General features: G+C 38.6%; 1 protein-coding gene across 3 annotated transcripts in view; it reads left to right on the top strand.

Moving 5' to 3' along the window:
• The first annotated feature begins 448 nt into the window (after positions 1 to 448).
• The window catches only part of LOC129750703 (ataxin-2 homolog), a 51,240-nt gene continuing 29,103 nt past the window's right edge, over positions 449 to 22,585 (top strand). For 2 of the 3 annotated variants that reach the window (XM_055745705.1, XM_055745704.1), the window contains exon 1: positions 451 to 2,214. In XM_055745705.1, coding sequence (XP_055601680.1) covers positions 2,171 to 2,214 — 44 coding nt within the window. In that variant the 5' untranslated portion in view covers positions 451 to 2,170. Of the gene's footprint in view, positions 2,215 to 22,585 lie in introns of all 3 variants that reach the window. The other variant, XM_055745706.1, reaches the window with a different exon arrangement.

The following is a 22,585-nucleotide window of genomic DNA, read 5'->3' as shown; positions in this document are numbered from 1 at the left end:
CCTTTTTTGACAACAGAGAATTCAAAAGGGAAAAAGCCAAAATGCGTCTCACTCACACAGCCAAACAATTTTGGAAACATTTCCATGCACGCACACAAACGCAGTCGTTCACACGCTAATTCAAGTTTATTTACCTATTTCCGAATGCTCGATTATGTTCCGGAAATAGGTAGTTTTAAATTTTTTAAATTAAAATTCATCCTTATTTTGTGTAATTTAACAAAAAAGAACCTTTCGTTTGATTGGGTTAGTTTTTATATACAAAATTTCATGAATAAGTTTTGATAATTTCAACGAAAACAGCAATTTGGTAATGTTTATTTTGTCAATAAATCAGGAACTGGTAACACAAAAAGTTCTTTCGAAAACGCAGCGTGTTGTTGCTGAACGAAAAGGGAAATTAATCCACCATTTACACACCACTAAACGGGTGTAGGTAAAAGTAAAACGGCAAAGCCAGGCAGTAAGCAGCCAGCAAGCAAAAGCGCAGTAAGAGTGAACCAAATTTCCGTCGTCGTCGAAGTTTTACGGTGGAATAATCGGGTTTCCGCCAGTCGACCAAGTCGTTCCGGAAGTTGTTTCGCGAGTGTACCAGCATTGGGCACCAATAACGCCATTCCAAGAGCCAAAAGTGGAAAAGTCACGCGCCGTTTTCTTTGTCGTTCCCAGTTGAGGAAAAGCGCGCTGCAGACGGAAAAAGTCGGGCATAAGGTTTCTAGCACCAAGTCCCAAGTGTCGAAAGCATAAATAGAGAAGCGAGGAAAATTCGCAGCCAACGAAGCAAAAAACGCAGCAGCACGACGAAAGGGAAATAAAAGTTCAGTGTGTTGGCTCAAAGAGGCGAACACAAAAAAAGCTCGAAAGTTATCGATGTGTTAGTGTAAATCTAATCGCAGCGCCCGCCGTCACGAATATTTTTTTGTTCCATTTCGTGAGGCGCACCACGCGTGAGTGTATTGAGCGAGAAGAGCCAGAAAAAGGGAACTTGGCCGCCTTCGACCATTATTATTTTGTTGGAATAATATTCTGAAGTGTGCTATCATCGTCGATCAGCAAAACACTAGGCTAACACAAAGTGACCATTGGAAAAGAGGTAAATATACGGTGTCAATTTTGTCTCCGAACGGGAAAGTTGTTTTTGTTTTTGCTTTTCCGGAAGTCTCCGAATCCGGTGGTTACGGGAAATCGTTCCCCTTAATAAAAACGAAAAAGTATTGCGCCTCTGGAAGAAAGTGAAACACCATTGTTGTTCCGAGGGCTGGTTCCTTCGCTTTCTTTCCACATTAGTTCGCGTATCAGCCTGTTGTCCTAGCAGACACAGCTTGTTCCGGAAGTAACATTCGCGTACGGCTGATGGGACAAATATGCGGTCAGATATCCACCAGAAGAGCACCAGAGGATTGCTCGGTTAATTAAGAGCTAGAGTAGCTTTAGCAGTGTTCAACCCCTTCGAGGAACGCGGGGAGTATTACATAAAAGGCCCCGAAAATCGCTTCGGTAGCAGAACACGCGAGGAAATATAAGAGCGAAAAAACGCGACACGAGATAAATACGCAACAACGTTGAACGTTGTCGAAATTGTTGAGCTTCACGGCGGCAGATTGCGACATTTTGTTTTGGTTGTTTTAAACTATTGTGACAAACGCAAGTGCTCTCCCGGTTAAAGAAATCTGATTGAAAAGATCGCTATCGTGTTAGGGAATTAAAAAGTAAGACTTAAATCTCCCAAAAAAACAATCCCCGTGTGTTAAGAAACCAACCACCAACCCAAAAACCCCAAACGGCCGCCAAAATTCCGGTCCCCACGAGAAACCACTATCGGGAAGGGCCATCCTCGCAGGGCCACCATCCCCCATCGTCGTCGTCGTCGGGTTCCTCCGGATACGGCTACTACGGTGGTGGTTCCGCTAACAGTTCCTCGTCGTCGTCGTCCTCTTCCTCACCGTCGTCCTCCTCGGCGTCCGGCGGTGGTGCGGTGGGGTCCTCATCGGCGGAATACAACACTAGCGGCAGCAACAGCCACCGCAGCAGCAGAGACAACAACAGCTATCATCACCACAGCAGCAGTAGCTACGGTCACCACAACTCCCATCATCATCACCACCATCACCACAACCACAACAGCCACAGCCACTATCAGCAGCAGCATCAACACCACCACCCAGCAGACATGAACAGCAAACGGAACAGCAAGGCTCGGCCCGGTCCCACCAGGTGAGTGTTAAGCTACTTTTTTGCACCTTATTTTTTACCACACCACATACCGTACCTCGAACGCCCTTCTTCTTATCAATTGGTTAGCGCTGATTTGTTTTCGCAATTTGCATCCCCCAGCCGCGACCGTTTGAATGACTTGTAGAAAAGCATTCGCGTTCTCGGTGTGGCGATAGTCGAAAAGGGCGACTTTGAAACTGTATTATTTTCATCCAATTTAATATTTTATACTCTGAAACTTATTAGGCTTTTTTCCCTTTATCAACAATTTTTTAGAAGGATAACGGATAAGCATTTTAAATATTTATAAAATTCATTAATAAATCCGAATCTGATACTTGAACGTTTAGCTTTGGGTTGTATCTTTCTTTCGTCTATAAAGGCGAACACGAAATTATTGCGACACCGAAAATGTCATGCCAATTTACTTAAAATGTTCAGAATCAAACCAAAATTTTAGGGTAATTTTATACAAATGTTTATAATTTGTTTTATAGTTTTTAATTTAGGTATTAACTTTAACGCAGCCTGTCGGTTACAATTAACTATTAGTTCAGGTTAAGGAAATCCTTGTGTTACAAAACGCGTGGAATATTAATAAATGTTTCGATATCGAAATCTAATATTTGCGTTATGAAGCTCTGTTCAACGCGGTCTTGAAGGTAGTTAGCGAACTGGTTTGTCTTGTCGCCAAAGGCAAGTTGTTCCAACAGGAGGCGCCATACACCAGTATACTCTTCCTTGAGGTTGTGGTATGTTGGGGGATGATGAAGCATTTGGATCGTTCGTTACTCCCTCGCTGGAGGTGAGAAAGGAGAGGTAGGTAGCTTTTGGTCGTAATCCTGGCGCATGAAGCAACATATACGCCTCCGATAGTTCTCCAGGAGATCGCAGCCAAGTATGAGTCTTCTGGTGGTCTCTGTAGTCTCTTTTCGTTTAAGATTGAACACAAATCTTGCCGCAGATTTGTAACACCTTAGCAGCTGGTCCTCACAGGCTGCTGAGAGTCCTGGGAAATAAACTGTATCGCAGTATAAAAAGACGGGAACAAAAATAGATTGGACCAGTTTCAAACAAATTGGAACAGTAAGAACGGATTAGAATTTACGGAAAGTTCTGAAAGTGAGGAAAACTTTTGATGTAATACTGTTCACGTGGTCGGTCCAATTTAAGTTGTGATTCATTGTGAGCCCTAAGTTTTTCACTGTTTTCATCAGAGGAATGGTTTGATCACAGAAGATAATGTCAATGTTAGGACTGATACTATTTCGTTTGATGAAAGCAATCGCTTGGGTCTTACTGGGGTTGGGTGAGAGATTATTATTCTTGCTCCATAGCTCAATTCTCGCCAGGTCTTCATTGATGGTTCGGACAAGTTGATCGACTTCAGATATAGGACCATTTATGTAAATTTGTAATTCATCTGCATAGAGTTGATAGCTGCATTTTAGGATGGTAGGGAGACTATTTACATATAAGCTGAAGAGCAAGGCACTCAGGCATGAACCTTGAGGTGTACCATCTGTGAGTGGTAGTTATGCTGACGTCGCATTTAGAACAACGCACGACCTTACATCGGTTCGTGAGAAAAGACGATATGAGATTACATGCGGGTGATGAGAAACAAAAGTCGGATATCAACTTCCTTGCTAGCGATCGATGATTGACGCAGTTAAATGCTAGTGAGAAGTCAACAAGAACCAATATTGTGCAATGATCATTGTCGAGATTACTGAGTATGTCGTGTGTCACCTTGGCTAAAGCAGTTGTAGTTGAGTGACTTTTACGATAACCAGATTGATGTTTAGCAAGGAGAGGAAGATTGTGTTGGTTAAGATGTTCTGTTATTTGGGCCAGTAGTACTTTTTCCAGTATCTTGGACATGGCTGGAAGAACGCTTATTGGCCTGTAATCTTTAGCAGCTGTAGGATTACTTATTTTCGGGATAGGAGTTGCGGTAGCTTTCTTCAATATACTTGGAAACGTAACGGAAGCTATTATACTGTTAAAAAGGTGGCACAATACTGGTAGGATGCAAGGACACAATAGTTTAAGGAAGTTGACAGGGATGCTATCTGAGCCAGTTGCATTGGAATGGATCTCGTAAAGTCTTTTGCAAATCTCATTGACAGATGTACTTTGCAAAAACAAAAGGAAAGCTAATCAATGGAGCCTTGAGTGTAAGATTGAACGCATTTTCGCTAAATGCCCACCATCAAAGTCTGTATAGTGTCATCCGGTATCAGTTTCTCAGTTTTTTTTTTTCATTTTCTTAACATTTCCTTCACGTCTTTGACTGTCTTCTTGCTCTTCCGAAGTTTCCGCTCCATTATTGCCCAGTACTGATCCACCGGGCGCAGGTGCAGACAGTTTGGTGGGTTCATGTCCTTTGGGACCACTTCAGGACACTTTTAGAATAGTGGCATAATGCCGAATCTGCCCAAAATAGCGGAGCTTCGTCGTGCTGCTGCAAGAATGGCAGAAGGCGCTTCTCGACGCGCTCAAATTTGTAAATCTCGCCATTTACTGTCCCCTTCGTCACAAAAGGCTCACTCCTCAGTCCGCAAGAGCAGATGGCCTGCCAAACGAGATATTTGGTAGAGGCGAACTTAAACATTTCTGCTTCTTAAATTTGTCTTCCACATCGAACTTGCTCTTGCCGATGAAAAACTCTAACCATGGAATTCGCTTAAAATCGGCTTTTATAAACGTTTCGTCGTCCATCACACAGCAGCCATATTTTGTCAGCATTTTCTCGTAGAGCTTCCGTGCCCGAATTTTAGCCGTCGATTGTTGCTGCTCATCGCGGTTTGGGAAGTTCTTTACCTTGTTTGTATGTGGTCCAGTTCTCTTCCTTGCATTCTGGACGTAGCACTGCGACATTTTAGCCAAATCGCGGCTGGAGACGTTGGGATTTGCTTAATCATCCGCTTCACCTTTCCCGCCGTCTTTTTGTTCTCTGGTCCCGGTTTTCTTCCAGCTCCTTTGGCGTAGTCCAACCACTGACCACACTGACATGACACTTAGAACAAAAATTCAACCATTTTCTGTCTAATTTTTTGTTGTCAGATTTTGCAGGTTCGCAATACCGACGGCAGGTGGCGAACCTGAAAAATTTGACAAAAAATGCCCTGTAGGAAAAATTGTCCTGTTTAGCCCGATTTTATCGTAGAAATTGCGTGATCTCTCTTCATTTTCGAAGCATTTTAACAACTAGAAGCGAAACGCCACCATCCCCGCAAATGTGAACTTTAATGGTGTCACTGCCAGTAATCCAACCGAATGGGCTAATATGTTTGCAGACTTTTTCTGAAGTGTGTATTGCTCTGCTGATGTATGCAAAGACAACAACTACCTACCTAGACTCTTTGCTTTCCTATGACTTTAATTTGCCCTTACCGGGCTTCTCTGAACAAGATTGTAACGAAAAGTTGTCCACTGTTGACCCAAGTAAAGGTTCAGGTCCTGACTGCATACCGCCATCGATTTTAAAATATTGTGCTGCACCTCTAGATGGTCCGATTTCTAAAATATACAAATCGAGAAATGCGCACAACGTCGAAAATTACCGTCCCATCTCAATTTTGAATTCTATCTCCAAGGTATACGACGCTTTGATGCAAGAAAGACTGTACGCCGCCGTTAAACCTTTCATATACTTATTCCCAACATGGCTTTGTGAAGAAGAGGTCGACTATTAGCAACTTGATGTGCTACGTAAGCTCAATCAGCAATAGCTTAGAAAAAGGTTGTCATGTGGACTCGATTTAAATCGATTTTGCAAAAGCTTTCGATCGAGTCCCGCACGATATACCCGCCGACTTGGTTTTCCAACTTGGTCGTTCGAGTGGATCAAGTCGTATCTCACAAATCGCTGCGCTTTCATAAAAATTAATAGATCACGATCTGGTATATTCGAAACTCCGTCAGAAGTACCCCAAGGGAGCCACCTCGGACCGCTACTTTTCATTACATTTGTAAATGATCTTCGTGAAACACTGCACTCTGACGCACCTCTATGCTGACAATCAGAAGCTTTTTAGGAGGATTCAAAGTAGTATAGATTGATATCGCTATGCTTGAAAGCAGTCTTCCGAAAATCAATCAAAACAAACACTCAGGATGCGTTTCCTGTTGGAAACATTCAGATTGTATAATGGGATAGCGCCTCTCGCAACTGCTTCGCCTGGCTGGTATGCAATCTCGATCAGCGCTCCTATCAGCTATGCAAACCGAGTCGCATCATTCAGAATCATCGGTTTAGCAAACATCGCATATCGGAGATGAGTGAGATACAAACTGATCCATTCTGAATGTAGCTCACTCAGTATCTGCCTGAATTATATGAAATTCAAAATTATTTTTTGCAGGACGAGAAAAATCAAACAGTTGTGCGGGACACCATAAATTCTCAGTAGTTTTAACGTGACGGACGATAGTTTAATAAGAGAACTTGTAAAATTTGAAAAACATGGCGAAAGTGAACATCTTTCCCTCACAAACACAACTTCAATTTGATTTTGATCATACTGATGTTAAAAAACGTTATAACAACAAATAAATTTATTAATTTGCTATATATCAAATCAAACAAAATACGCTAATGATCGGCTTCATGTATCACTCACTCACTGCCTGATCCATTCACTCCTGATCGAAGACCAATAAGATTCGCCATATGCATTGCGCATTGGTGAGATTCCAATTTGATGATGGTGCTGCACTGTTTTGACAGCAAGCATCGTACGAGGTGATCTGTATTTTAGCGATGAATTGAACGATCGATGATCGGGTAGGTCCAGTAGCAATCAATAACGAAACCTGACCGTTGTACGTTCAGGTGCGAAGTGCAATCAGAAACATTCATTGAAAATGAGTGATATTCGGAACACTGCTTGAAAGCCGTTGCCGCTTGAACGGGATACAGGCTAATGCCAAAAAAATCAAGGTAGTGAATTTTACCCGCTCACGAAACATCGTCAATTTTGACTACCATCTATCTGAAAGTTATCTGGAAAACGTGAATTAGATCTCGCAGTGAAGATTGATAGCAGACTCACATTCGCTGAACACATTGCAATTACTTCCGCAAAAAGTTTTTCTGCACCAGGATTTCTGCGTCGAAATAGCGAGGATTTTTACGACATCTATATACGTTGAAAGCTGTTTACTGCGCACAGGGTTGCTAGCGAACCGGGAAAACCGGGAAAAACTTTGGAATTTCATCTCACCACCGGGAAACCGGGAATTTCGGCACATCACCGGGAAAATTGCCTTGTTAGTAAATTTTTCACGGAGTTTCAGGCAGTTTTCGGCAACCTCGATACACATTTACATGAGGTAACACTTATTTTCGTTCAATAGTAACAAACAAAGTTTAAATAGTTTTCCTAACTCATTGCGGACCAAATACGAGATTTTTTTTTTTGCACTCAGCAAGTGTGCTACACTAACAAGTATATTTCAAATGTTCTAAATTTAATAATTAAACTATAATCGACAAAGCTAAACACAAAACGTTTGTAACTTAATGATACAATGTTTGTATAAATTGGTCCAGCGGCTTCTTTAAATAGATACATATATAGAGTGTCGAATTTCGGTGTTTCTAGGCGCAGATTTTTTCGCGGTCCTTAATATGTTACCTAAATCTTTAAATGTTTTCTAGTTAAAGACTACCAGCTTTAGTTTTCGGTTCAGTATTCGAGAAACACGTCTCATTAAATTATTTCATGCAGAAACCAAATATTTTGGCAGCGTTAGACTTTTTAAAGCAGAGTAACTTTTTTTTGAAATGAATATGAAGAAATATCTTTTTTTTGCCATAAAAAGATATTTTTTGCAATGTTGTTCTGTTTTTCGTTAAAATTGGCCTGAGGAGCGAAGCCGATATCGCAAAAATGTTTTGATTTTTTTATTCTTCCAACGTTCAACTTAAAGTTTCCTGAGCTGGAATATATGTTTTATAGTAAAAATCCTGTCGAAATCTGATGTCTCTAGTTTAGCCCTGTGTTATTCACAATTTTCAATATTTTCACGAATCTTAAGTTCAAATGACTAGGGCACTACTGAATTTATTTATTGTTTTGTATGAAGAAAGTATTTTTTTTTTCTATAACCTGTCTTTGGATTTGTATAAAAATATAACTGCAGTAAGAAAATAACTATTTTTTCCTGCCATCTGATGATTTTAAGTTTTGTAAGGCAAATTCCCATTCAAGTTGACAAGATTATTTAATATTATACTTCGATGTATTTTCTACTTATTTCTATAAAAACTGTACATTTTCTTTCTACAACTTTGTACAATTTTTAGATAAACTGGAATATTCATAGTGGCTCAAAAGAACCCCAAAACAGTGAAAATTTTAAGATCGAGTCAGCTGAACTTCTTTAAGACAAATTGTTTAAATTGTGGAGCAAATCAATGACTATTTTAATTATGTTGTATTTGTCTAAAAATTTAAGATAACCTGTCAATTTGATGCAAAAAGACAACGTGGTGAAAGACGTTGAAGTATTTGTCATGATTTCATACCGGTATACAGATTAAAAAAAAAGATATAAAACATTGTTAGACATTTTAACAATTATTTCATTCACCTTGATTTTATATTCAAAAAGGAGTATAATAAATACCGAGAAAATCATCATTTTTAACCGGGAATAAACCGGGGGAAAACCGGGAAAAACTTTGGAATTTCAAAACGAAAAATCGCTAGCAACCCTGTGCGCATCAGTACGAAGCATTATGGGATAGGCTGCTCAGATATGGGCTCCCTTTCAGAGCACACAGTGTTACCGTATTGAACGAATTCAACTTAGTTTTATAAGGTATGCTTTACGCACTTCTCTGGATACCTAACCACCATACTGCGTATGATCGAAACCACCCTAACGACAAATGCTGTGCACGTTTCATTATAGTGTACTATCTGTTTTATTTCAATGTGTGTAATCGTGAATTTAAACTAGACATAAGTAGAATAACTTAATTTTTAGGAAATTTGTCTGTATGGTAATTCCTTATCCAAAGACCAGGTAATAGGGGAGATGAGGGCATAACGAGCACCCAGGGCATAATGAGCACTCCTTTTTTCTACATAAGTACGTATTTTCTTAAACAAATTTTCATAAGGACTTGTTTCGTTCTACCCATATCAAGGATGGAAAAATTCGTTCACCTGCATGAACGCTACTGATTCTCAATCACCGATCCGTTCACGATGATAGCATCGGCGATGCGAGCGTGAACAGACGACCGCTGATTGGTCGAATTGGCAATCCGAATGAATGAACTTTTAAATACGTTCGGGTGAACGAACCGATGGCCGAAACGTTCGCCGCAGTTATAACTGGATCGTTTTTTATTTTCACCACGACGTTCGTTGGGTGAATTGATTCGCAAATGATTGTCGAAACACAATCGCCAAACGATTGCACGATTGCATTCGCGAATGTTTCTGTAACCGGTAAAGGATTGCACCATCAGGTGCTTGTTTTTCGGCTAATTTTGTGCGTGTTATAACCCCCGCGCTCGCTGACGGTTTGTTTTCTCGTGATTTAATTTTAATTTCTGTTTGAATAAGAACATTCAGCACTTTTGCACATTGCGTAGATAACTAAACTGACAATGGGGAGTTTGAAAATGTCCACTCTTGTTTACGAAGCCTAGGGATTTAGCTTTTGGCTACTGGGACATTTTTTTAACCAAAATTGCCAAATAATCATTTAATTATGTTGAGATTGCAAGAATACAGAATACAAAATTATTACTTTTATATGCGTCATATAAAAGTTATAAAATCCCACACATAAATATTGTAAGCCGACATAGCACTCAAATATCTGCCTACATCTAGGCGATTACATGCTTGCCTACTTGAAGGCGTTTTGTTTTGTTCGAATTGGTTTTCGGAAGGAAATTAAAAAATTGTGAGGTATTGGCTCGAAATGTTTTTTAAAATTTGTATTGTTAATTGAAATACCTAACTATAAAAATGCTAAGCCTAATACGTAGGTTTCGCGTTCGTCTCCCATTGGCCATTGGGACATAAAAGCGAATTCCGCACCGGAAAATCAGCAGCTAAAACGACGTTTATTCGACTGAAACAATATCGACGGCTTTGATCGACACCAGGCCGACGTCCTTGCCTCCTATTTTCAAACCCCCCATTGTCAGTTTAGTTTTCTACGCAATGTGCAAAAGTCCACACTTTTACTAATTATATGTTGAATGTTCCTATTTGTTTGTGGGGTGGAAGCGAAACGGAATAAAAAACGCGGCGTACCTTTTCGACACAAAACTTTTATTACAGCCAGTAGCTACACGTTTAAAAACAAAAAACTAAAATTGATACACGCTGATGTGGATCTCACCAGAACACACTCCCCCCCTTGAGGCAGTGTCCTCAATCAGAAGGAATCGGGACCAGTCAGCGAATCGAAACTAGTTTCTGCATTCCTTTTGGCTTTCTTATGGGAAGTTGCATGTTGTGAGAAAGAAAAGCTTTTTGTATATGAAGCCACCATTCGCTCGGGCTTCACGGTGGTGATGAATGAAAAGATTGGTTATTTCTCGGGAACGTTTTGGACTGTTGATTTTAGTTGTGCATATTTCAAGAATGGTAGGCAAAACCAACCAGTTTCGTTCTGCTTGTGGTGGGTCGATTCAAACAATTCTACCGTGCATTGCTTGTCTATCGGTACTGTCTCCTCGGTTTCGAAAGTACTGTCCTGAGCCCGATGAATGTTCTCATTCAGTTGCACAGTGTACGACACATTATGAGAACCGATACTGCGTTCACCAGGAATTCTTCCGGCAACCAACCAGCCGAGCAAAGACCTTTGTGCGATCGGAAAGCCATCTTCGTCGGATACTTGACCCGCTTGGAGAATAGGCAGAAACACCTCCACCCCCAGGATGACGTCGATGGGTCCCGGCTTGTTGAAGCCTGGATCCGCCAGCGGCAAATCGCGCAGAAAGTGCGATCGATTCGTATCAAAGTGTTGACACGGCGTTGATGATGCCAGAACATCGAGGATAAAAGCTTGAGTCGATAGTTTGATTTCGTCGTTGAACCTGGATGCGATTTCTAATCGCACCACACCATTCGTAGTACCAGCATTGGTACCAGCTACACCGGTGACGGGAAGTTTCGTATTGCTTCTGCTAATGCCGAGTCTCTTTACACACGCTTCGCTGATGAGAGATGTACCGGATCCGGAGTCTATCATCGCCCTCACAGTCTGAAACGAACCATTTTTATTTCGCAGTCTGATGAGGGCCGTTGGTAAAATTGAAATTTTGTTAGATGCTTCGGTTGAGTTGATGTCCGCTTTAAAACTTGAAACGAGTGAGGAACGGGCGTTGGGTTCCTGACTGTCGCCTTTTTGACAGAGGAGTGTATGATGCCGTTGCTGGCATCCTTCTTTTCGACAGCTGGTTTTGGATGTACATTTTTTAACGGAATGTGCTGGCCGGAGACAGTTGACGCACAGGTTTGATTTTTGCACTATCTCTCTCCGGATGGATGGATTTGATTCCTGGAACTGCTTACAGTGGTACAGCTGATGTTGTTCAAAGCACGCTGCGCACTGATGGGGTGATGCATAAAAACTTGTTATCTTCCTCTCTGATGATTTCGTCTCGCTCCTTTCTTTCCTCACTTCTCCCCAAGATGACTTGCTGTTGGTAAAAGAGGAGCAAGTTTCAAGAGCGTCACACTGGTTTTCGAGGAATCCAAGGAACTGTTGAAATGTTGGATTCTCCAGCTCGACGATTCTCTGGGCCCACAATGCTCGTGTTTCGTTATCGATTTTTTCCAGTAGCAGATGAATCAGCCAGGAATCTCGGGTTCGATAAGTTTCTCCCATAGCGTCTAGTTGCCGTATCACTTCGTCGGATGTTGTCACTAACTTTCGCAAGCCTGTTAGGTTGGAGAAGGCAACTTTTGGTTGATCGAGGAATTCTTTTACCAGGGCGAATACCGTGTACTTGGGTTTATCGTAACGTTCCAATAGTCGTTCCCACACATGGAGGTAATTGACATCTGTGATGGTGAAGGAATTGACGAGAGATTTTGCTTCGCCGTCCAAATAGGAAAGCAAATATTGGAGCTTTTGAGAATTTGGCAACGTCGGTTTATTGTGGATTGTGCTGGTGTAGAGATCCTTGAATGATTGCCACTCCTTGCGGTGGCCGTTGAAGATCGGGATGTTGATTGGAGGTAACCTAACATTTAGTGCTTGGTCTGCGAGATGTGCACCTTGAAATCCGATCTGTCGCATTTCGTGTAGCTGCACAGTTAACTCGTTGGTTCGAGTTGAAACTGCAGCTTGGCTGGACAGAAGCAACTGCTGCGCTTGGATCAAGGTTTCGATCGCATTTTTGATTCCTCCTTTCGAATCGCCCTCGGTGTCTTCGCTGATGTCGGAAGTGTCATCCATATTCGAATAGATCGCCTTCGCCGCATAGTACCGGTCTTCGAACTCGGTACGGTAGTTGAAAACCGAAGCGACCGCTTCCAGTGATTCGGTTTGTTCCTCTATTTCGTCCTGGATGTCGAAAAAGGTGGTGCCCAGGGTGTGCAAACGACTGAGGCGTTCCCTAACCTCACACACTGGGGGATTGCGCGTTTCCACTCTCCTTGCTGTTTCGAGCTCCCACTTGATTTTTTCGAACAAATTATTGCGCTTCTTCACTAAATTGTCCATTTTCGCTGGCAATATTTGTATCCGGATACCGAAGGACCAATGTTTGTGGGGTGGAAGCGAAACGGAATAAAAAACGCGGCGTACCTTTACGACACAAAACTTTTATTACAGCCAGTAGCTACACGTTTAAAAACAAAAAATTAAAATTGATACACGCTGATGTGGATCTCACCAGAGCACTATTCGAACATAAATTGAAATAACATCATGAGAAAACAAACCATCAACGAGCGCGGGGGCTAAAACACGCACAAAATAAGCCGAAAAACAAGCACCTGATGGCGCAATCCTTTACCGGTTACGGAAACATTCGCGAATGCAATCTTACAATCGTTTGGCGATTGTGTTTCGACAATCATTTGCGAACGTCGTGGTGAAAATAAAAAACGATCCAATTGAACGCGGCGAATGTTTTGGGCTTCGTTTCGTTCACCCGAACGTATTAAAAGTTCATTCATTCGAAATTGCAATCGTTAGTGTTCATTCTGGTGTGTGAACTTTTTCCTTTCCCGATTGCTTCTATTGGCAGTTAAAATTTAATGAGTTCACCACGGATTGCAGATTGAATGTACTTCGATCCGATTTTTTCCATGCTTGCCCATAATATTAATTTTTCACCAAAAAGGAAATATCCTTTTCATCTTTACAGAAATATTAAAGAATAACCAGCTAGGTTCTCAAGTGACGAAAATATTATAATTTTTGAGCACCACCAAATAAGCTTTTATGACCTTTAAATCATCTTGATCTGAAATATACGCACTGCAACATGATCTACACATTGTTTCTCAATTTTCAACATCATAAAATTCTTGATTTTTCACTTAAATCAATTTTAAAACGCTCTTTTACTTTAATTTGTTCGCTAGAGGCGAACAGAGCACTCTCAATGAAGGCATAATGAGCATTTTCTGCCGGGGAATCTAGCAGCGAATTCAACTCGATTAAGTCAACTGAATAATAGAGCTACAGCTTGAATTGTTTCGTCTGTCGATTTGGCCTATTGGTAAGGTGTCGGAGAGGTAATCAAAAGACTCGAGTTCGATTCCTGTTCGAGGGGATTTTTTTGCACATACCGTTCATGATTGATTTTTATTTATTGTCACATTATACGGCTAATAGCATCAAAGCATCATCCGTCAAACAAAACACCAGAAACATAATGTATGAGCATGTGTTAATTCTTTTAGATTATTTTGTTATTGCTTTGTTTAGTGCAATCATGATCAAGAATGATAAATGAAAAAAAAATCACCTTGACCAGGAATTGAACTCGAGCCTACTGATTACTTCTCCGACATCTTACCAATAGGCCAAATCGTCAGGCGATACAAGTCAAGCTGTAGCTCTATTACTCAGTTGACTTCATCGAGTTGAGTTTGCTGCTAGGCAGAAAACGGTCATTATGCCTTCATAATTGGTGCTCATACTGCCTCGGGGGGTTTCTCATTATGCCTCTACAGTTACTGGTTTTCAGCTTTCGGCAAACATTTTTAAAATGCATTTTTGAACGTTTTTATCTACTTTTTCAAGTTTCATCCAATTAGGCAATAGACTATTTGAGTGTCTGAACACGAAACAATGATGTAATTCACATATTACAGCTATTCTCTATGGTTAAATAAGCGTTTTCCTTAAGGAGGCCATTATGCCCCCATCTCCCCTATCTGTATTTAATTCTTCATTTATCACTTTATAAGGGAAATACCCATAATACGAGTGTTGAGTTGGAATTTCATGTTTTTTTACGGGATTTGCATCCCGTAAGATGAAATTATCAGTGTAATCGGCTTTTCATTTTGGAATAATTTTAAATTTTCTCGAGAAACAAAGGGTTACTTTTTTAGTTATGAGTTATGACTAACTATGTACTCATTCAAAAAGAAAAGACAAACGGCAACAGCGACTGGACAATCTTATCTCGAATATCGCAATTTTCATCACCCAATTCGAATCTCCTCCTGATGGCTTTGCAGTGATATAGAAAAGTAAAACAGCAACAACAAAAATAACAGAAATAAAGTGCGATATGCATATGCTCTTGTTTCCATGCGACTTGAAATTCCTCAATGGAGAGCAGCAAGAACATGCTGCTGCGTTATCTCACACAAACGTGTCAACATACATACACACACCACCCCAAACACACTCGAAACGAATGGTTTACGACTCTAGACGGCAACTACAACAACAACAAAAGCAACAAAAAAAGCGCATATCTATAAATAGTCAGAACGCAGAATCAGAAAAGGGAAATAGGTGACTGACACTCTATCATCGCGTTTAGTCCGGAGAGAGTGAGGGAGCGACTGTCCATGGAGAGCCAGAGAGAAAGAGAGAGAGAACAGCATCATAAAAGTAACATAAATAAACATCCTGTTAAATAATCATCGGTTGGGTGCCTTTCCTCTATGAAGGGTTTCTGCTATTTTGTTTCTCTCAGATCCTATCATGTTTTATCAATGCTAGCTTCCATTGAGGGAATTTGCATTTTTGAATGAGCGAATCAACAGAAGGCACCAACAACATAAATCAAGGACAAAAGAAATAATGTGTAAAATTTGGACCGATCCTATCTCCAAATTCATCTATGAATTCATAGTTTTGGCTTTTTGTGTCCCTGACGAATTATTAAGCCAAAATTTCTTATCGCTTTTTTTCATTCAATGCATCGCATGAGCTGTCACCACTTGAATGATTGTAGGATCCCTATGAGTAATGCTTGGTCAGTTGACCGAACCTAATTTTCTGCAAACCGATATTCTAAAAATACAGCTTATGTGTCTTTTACATTACTACTTTTACTTTTTCTTTTACCGGTTCTTTTTTACGATAAGATAATTGGGAATATTTACAGAAAAAGCGTTACAACAAGCTAGCTTTCAGCAAGGTCTCGAAATGCTTTGCACCGCACAGAAAACGATTGCCGATCTATGCAGTGTAAAACGCTTCAAACATGGTTTCTTAAAGTTTCTCAAAATTAATGAAAATTGCAAGTATGGCAATATTCTTGTTTTCTTCCATCTAAGCGAAGAAAAATGATATTACATGGTGAAAGCGTAGCATTGTATGTCCTCAGCCAAATAAAAATATCCGAAATAACCGTAGAAGGCAACAATATCCAAATCCAATCTTTGAGCTTACCGATTTCATCCAAAATGGTCAACCAAGATGAAAACAATCAAATTATATTCTTAGTAGGCCATTTTAATTACATTACACGATGTTTTTTTCGCATGGTTTCGTGGTGCCAGTTTTTAAAACGTACACAACTAGTACACCCCATTCGTGGTGACAGTTTTTAAAACGTACACAACTATGTACACCCAAAAATCAGGCTGTACTCCAATAATGAACTTCCTTGGAGGTGTATTCATCGGTATAAGACTTTATGCCGGAACGGCATTAACAAGCTTTTTCATAAATGGCAATGTCCTCCCAGTGCAACCGGAACAACTTTGTTGAAAACCGTAACTTCTTATCTTTTTAGGCAAAAAAGTTATTAGCTGTTTAACAGGGGTACGTCTTTTTGCGTTGATAAACAATAAATTCGATTGACATCACTGCTGGAACCTCGCAAAGTGTTGTATGAAAATAGTCTTGCAAAGCCTCGCTAGGCACCCAGCAGTGATGTCAATTGAATTTATTATTTTGCAATGCCAAAATACATACCCCAAATCAACACCTAATAACTTTTTTGTCTAATAAACTACGAAGTTACAGTCTTCGGCAAAGGAAGAAGAAAAATTTCTTTAAGGAATTTTATAAATTGGCACAAACACCATAAGCAGGCTCGGTTCCACAGAAGAAACAAAATGATGTTGATTTTTCACGTTTTAAAATGAACTGTATAGACACAATTTAAGAGCAAATCCAGTTTTTTTCACTTCTTTTACAGTGAATCAATAAAAAAATTATATTCCAGTCAATCGTTGGCCAGTGATCGAATTTTTCATGCATCGAAGACTGCTCGGAAAGCATGTCACATTCACATATGGCTTGCCAAACCATGACCTTTTTACCGAATTTTTCGGTAGAAATTGATGTCTCCTTCTCGTTAACTCTTTGCCATCCTGAACAGTGTAATACTGTAAGCACGCATGACTTTCCGGTCCAAAGATTTGTCCACCCGATTTCCGCCCATATTTTTTTGTTCACGAAGCTGATTTTCTCTCCATACTTCTGGATCCAATTTCAGACCTCTCCAATTCTTACTCCTTCCATTTTCGCCAACTGACTCAGCGAAATGTTGAGGATAGTACACTGGATTCTTTTTTTAAACGATTGTTGTGTACGCGCCAAAAAAAGAAATCGTTAAAAAAAAGTTCAAAACAATCGGGCAAAATCCCTCACTCATTTAGAGTAAAGTGTCCAACTTGGACTGTAAATCGATCATTTCCAACCAGGTAGATCATTCTGAGGTGATTTGAGTAAAATCGCGAAGCTCAAAGATTTGAAGATTTGAAAAACTATGGCAATAAACCTTCGTTTGCTAACCGAGACTCAGATGGTGCACTGGGTAAGATATTAGACTAGCAAGTCGCGATAAAAGTTGCAGTGAGTTCCCATAAAATGTTTTTCTTTTTTCGCTTGAATGTTGTGGCCATGCATCATTTTGCAATCAATCATGTCATCATATGGTACAGTACACTTTTCAGCACATTTTCGGCACAGAGGTTTGCTAAATAGGCATTGGATTTTTGCAACCTCATCTATGGGTGTATAGGTATTCCTATTCAACATCTGATAACTCATTTGCCTAATAAGATACGAAGTTACGGTATTGGACGAAGTTGTTTAGCGGAAAATTTTCCGTACAAATTAACTCATGTAATCGTTACTTGAAAATCCTGAACCGGGATAAAACCAGGAATTGAAAATCGCACCAAGAAAACCGGGAAAAAAACGGGAATTCATACCCAAAACCGGGAAAAATACAAAGGAAAGTCTCAAGATTTCAGGTTTCAAGATCAGGGATTTAACCGAAAATTCAGAATTATTATTTCAACTTTCAAGTCGGAACAGTTCCAAAAATTCGTGGGAAAAAATAATAAGTTTTGAAATTAAAAACAAAAACATTCAGATCTCTTCAAAATCAATTGCTGCTAAATTACAAAAAAAACTCACCATTCTCTTTGTTGCAAACTTGAGAGCGAATAAAAAGGCTAATATAAGGTATATTTTTTCTGCAGTATTGTATAATTCAATAGTTAAACACAAGACACAAATTAAAAATAAATATACAAATCATCTTTACGCACGGCGCGGTGCTTCATCTCTGAAAATTTGCGATTTTAAATGGGAAACTATCTCCTATCAAACGCACTGTTTAATAGGAAATAGTTTCCCACTTAACTAGAGTATATTTTTTTAAGCTTCAAAATTCACTTTTTTATATTCAAATTATTATAATTTCCAGAAACCTTCACTTTTATAAGATTACTTTAAATTCTCGAAAATTAAAAAAAAAATCGAATGATCTTATTTCCAACCTGCTCCGTGGCTAAAATTCGAAGAAAACTTTAAAATTTCCACTGGAAATACCCATAGGTGTTTTTAGCAACGCTGTACAGAATTTTCAAAAACTTTGATGCTTATGTAGATTGAACACAAATAGCCTTAGATCCTTTAAAATTTTTGAGTTTTCAGAAAAACCTTGTATTGAATGTATTTTTTTACTATTGACAATTGGGCTGATTAAGCTTTATGGTAATTGTAAAGAATAAATCTATCCACAGAATTTTAACATGTAAGGGTTCAATGGAAGTTTTGACGGCTATTTGTGAACATTTGGAATGAAACTTGTTTTTTTCAAGTACTTTTCGGGTCATATTGAACTGCACGGCGCAGGAATCTTGATAAATCTACCAGCATAATTATTGATATTCAGGATTACTTTTGAAGAAAAGTAGAAAGCCTTAAAAAGTATCGGCAAAACTTCTCTAAGATACTCAAATTAAAAGTGTTTAATCTATGATCAACTTTTTTTAATACCGCGAATAGTTTTGATCTATGTTTTCTTATACATAGTTAATTTATCACAGTCTACCAGATTTCATCAAAAATATGAAAATTTCCAAAATCTTAGATATTTTTAAGCATATGTCAAAACGAGTTGCCGTATTTTAACAATGTTGTTAATGGAACTAAAATCTTTAATATTCAAAGGTAAGAATACTTCCTTCGGTGACATTAGAAATAGTTACAAATTTTTTATAACATTATTTCCCTTTTCTAGCATTGTTTCTCTGAAACTATATCCCATAGAATAGCAGGACGAAATCTTAATCCTTGATCAAATGGATCAGGTTCGAAATCAGCTTTTGTTTGTCAGTTCAGTAATTATCAATGATTGATTCCACTCAAAACCCAAACTAAAGATCATAAACAGAATCTGACAAATGATGATTCGATTTTTAATTCTCTATGATTTCATTTAATACCTTATTTGTCCACTATTAAATTTAGTTTATGTATAGATCTTTGAAATAAATCTTAGCTCAGCAAGTGTAGTTAAGCTAAGCTTGATTTTGCAGAAACCTTGAAAATTTAAACTTTTAAAATTTAATAAGCCAACATTACACAAAATTTCATTAACCGAAACAGTTATTTTTTCATAAGTTTTACCCCACACTTTACCCCTAGCGAATAGGGAGGTACAATGTTATTTTGAACAATCAACTATAAATTTTTTCAGTGTAATGAAATCTAAATTTTCTGAGATTACAAAGCTGTAAGAGATGCTCTGCAATGTTTTGTTTAAAACTTTTATGACTACTGTCAATAAATTTTCATTGTATATTTTTTAATTTCTTTCAAAATTTGTATATATTTGGCTGAAAACTAGCATTGGTGAGCTGAATATTCGGCCAATTTGGGTAATATTCAGCCTGAAAATTCCCGATAGCATGATTGAAGAAATAGGTCTTTGATTTCTAAGATAATATAGATATCAACATTTCAACTTTAATTTCAATTACGTGAGTTCTGAATTTATACTATGCTTGGAAATTTAATAAGGAATGTTTCTAATTTTTATTGGCTTAAGAAACAGCTGATTTTATTATCCTAAATTTAGAAAATCATATTTAATTTTGCAAATATTTTTAAAATATTTGTTTCAAACTTGAAATTTCTTAGTTTTTTAACATTTTTTTTAATAAAATACAATGGTTGAATCTAAATTGACCAGATACAAAATTATTTATTTTTTTATATCTTTAACCCATTTCTGTAAATTCGAGACCATGAAACATGTTGTCCATATTGTTTTTAAATTTTCGAAATCAGAAATCAACATTGAGATCGATTTTTTTTTAATTCTGCTGTGAGAACTTTGAAATGATACAAAATCAATGTTTGATTGAACTTGATTTTTTCAATTTATTGGCTCAAAATAAAAAAAAACTGTTTTGAGCTCTAAAGAAAATATTTTTCGAAATGAAGAGTTAATCACCGTAAATATATTTTACGATTAAAAACACTTCGGAAAATGTTAGAGTTAACTGGGGTAATTATGAGCAGCTACTAGTCTCATGCCTATTGTTCATGGACCGAAATATGCAAGTTCCATTTTTTTCTTTTGTCACCCTCTCCTTATATATTTAAAAAAAAATACGAAAGGGTAAATAAATTAAATTTGAGAAATTTTATTAAAAATTCGATGAATTAGTACAAATCCAAGAGCAAAAAACAAGCCGTGGAAAATGGGATTATTTCACCGCTCTTGTTTTTTCGTGAATTTTTCTTCAAATATTTGATCTAAAATAGCTCGGTTTTTCAGATTCAGTTGGTATTTTTCCAAATTGTTCAAATCTATTGGTTTTTTAAATTATTTCCAATTTGCAATATTTCGCGATCATCCAGAACACCTAAACAGTGCGTCTAGATAGGATTCCATTATTTACCATTGATTATGGGTTATTTCCGTTCTGACATAGGACAAACGAATCTTGTCCTATAATCTAATTTTTTTTTTGGTTCTTGTTTTAATTTTTTTTTTGTTTTTTTTTTTAAGTCATTTTGGGAAATGACTTCGGAAGGAGTAGGAATCATGGATAGCTGAGGATAGGAGTCACGGGAAGAGGGGGAAAGGAAGCAGATTATAACGCGGAGAAGGTTTTTTTTTGTTTTGTTTTTGAAGCCATGGTAGGATATGACTTCGGAAGGACCAGGAATCACGGATATTTATAGGATTGGATACATGGGAAAAAAAATGAAAGGAAGTAGATTTTTGCATGGATAGGTTAGGTTGACTTTTAGGAGCGGTAAAGGGAACTGGGGAGGAATAGAGTAACTTTTTAGGAGGGGGTTTCGTTGAGAATAGAGCTTAGCTGATCGATATTTTTAATTGCTATCATCTCTGGTTGGTCGTGCTTTTTTACGTAGACGACACCATCACGGGTGCTAATTTTTTCCAACTTGTTGTTTTTTTTTAACTTTATCGCCTCAGCCCGTATTTTCCTGGTACTTATCGAAAGGTTGTCGTTAATATAGATGCGTTCTTCCGACTCAAACCCCACATGACGAAGTGATAGCGAGCGAAATTGTATGTACCGTCGATAAAACTCGGATTTAGCTCCCTTCAATGCAAATTCGCACAATATGGGGGGGGGGGGGGCGAGAGCCAGCCAAAACAGGAAATTTAGCTAGACGCTGTAGATTGACTACCGGGCAATGAGTGAAACCGAGTGTGTTGGAAATCGTTTCGAACAAGCTGGGTAGATTTTCTTGGGGGACAAACGGGATACCTGAGATGATGACTTCTCGAGACTTTGCCAGCAGCTCACTTGACTCGATTATTTCCGAACGAATTTCACCAACAGCTGCATCCAGAGATCGAATTTGGTCCGTGCATTCCGTTCTGAGTGAAGATATTTGCTGCTCTACTGAATCGATCCGCTGGTTAAGTTGGGTATTGAAGCTGTCAATTTTGGCTTCTATCTTCTCCCAAAGCTGCTGCAAATTGGATACCTCCTCGGGACCAACGTCGGTCAAATCTTCACGCGAACGTTTTGTTGCCGATTTTAGTGAATCAGCCACTAGCAATGACGAAGCAGATCTTGTTGTTTTCGACATTACTACTCTTCCTCCGTTCGTAAAACAAGAGTTGAACAATGCGGTGATTTGCAGACTAGAGTAACTGCAAGAACTTATTTGGTAGTTTTTCGATTTAAGAGATGTTTTTCACAAATAACTTTATGCACAGTTTGTTACACAAGCATCTATGCACACTTTATGCTGATCGCAGATAATTTCAGTTATGAAAAACAGGCAATAAAGTCGAAATGAACCGAAGCACTTAAAAAATTAGGCTAGGCACATCTCTTCTTCTTCTTCTTCTTCTTCTTCTTCTTCTTCTTCTTCTTGATTGAACGCACCTCTGAACTATTTTAAACTTTAAAAACATGGATTTTATGAACTGTAATAGGGTTTACAATTAAACTAGTCATAATGACGGCTAATTTATTGAAATTTCCTTTTTAACACGGCCTTTTTTGATAGATGTCTGGTCAACATGAAATGTCAGCAGTGATGTCACCGTCGCTAATGTTGACGAAAACTCCGGTTTGGGGATTCAGCGACAATAAAACATCCCTGTGGCTACACTGTGTATGAGTTTTGAACCAAAACGAAGCATTTAGACTCCAGGGTT

The sequence above is a fragment of the Uranotaenia lowii genome, chromosome 3 (genome assembly GCF_029784155.1).
Source record: "Uranotaenia lowii strain MFRU-FL chromosome 3, ASM2978415v1, whole genome shotgun sequence".
Taxonomy (NCBI): Eukaryota; Metazoa; Arthropoda; class Insecta; order Diptera; family Culicidae; genus Uranotaenia; species Uranotaenia lowii.
The sequence above is the reverse complement of the archived record's forward strand: the minus strand, read 5'-3'. Positions and strand labels throughout refer to the sequence as shown.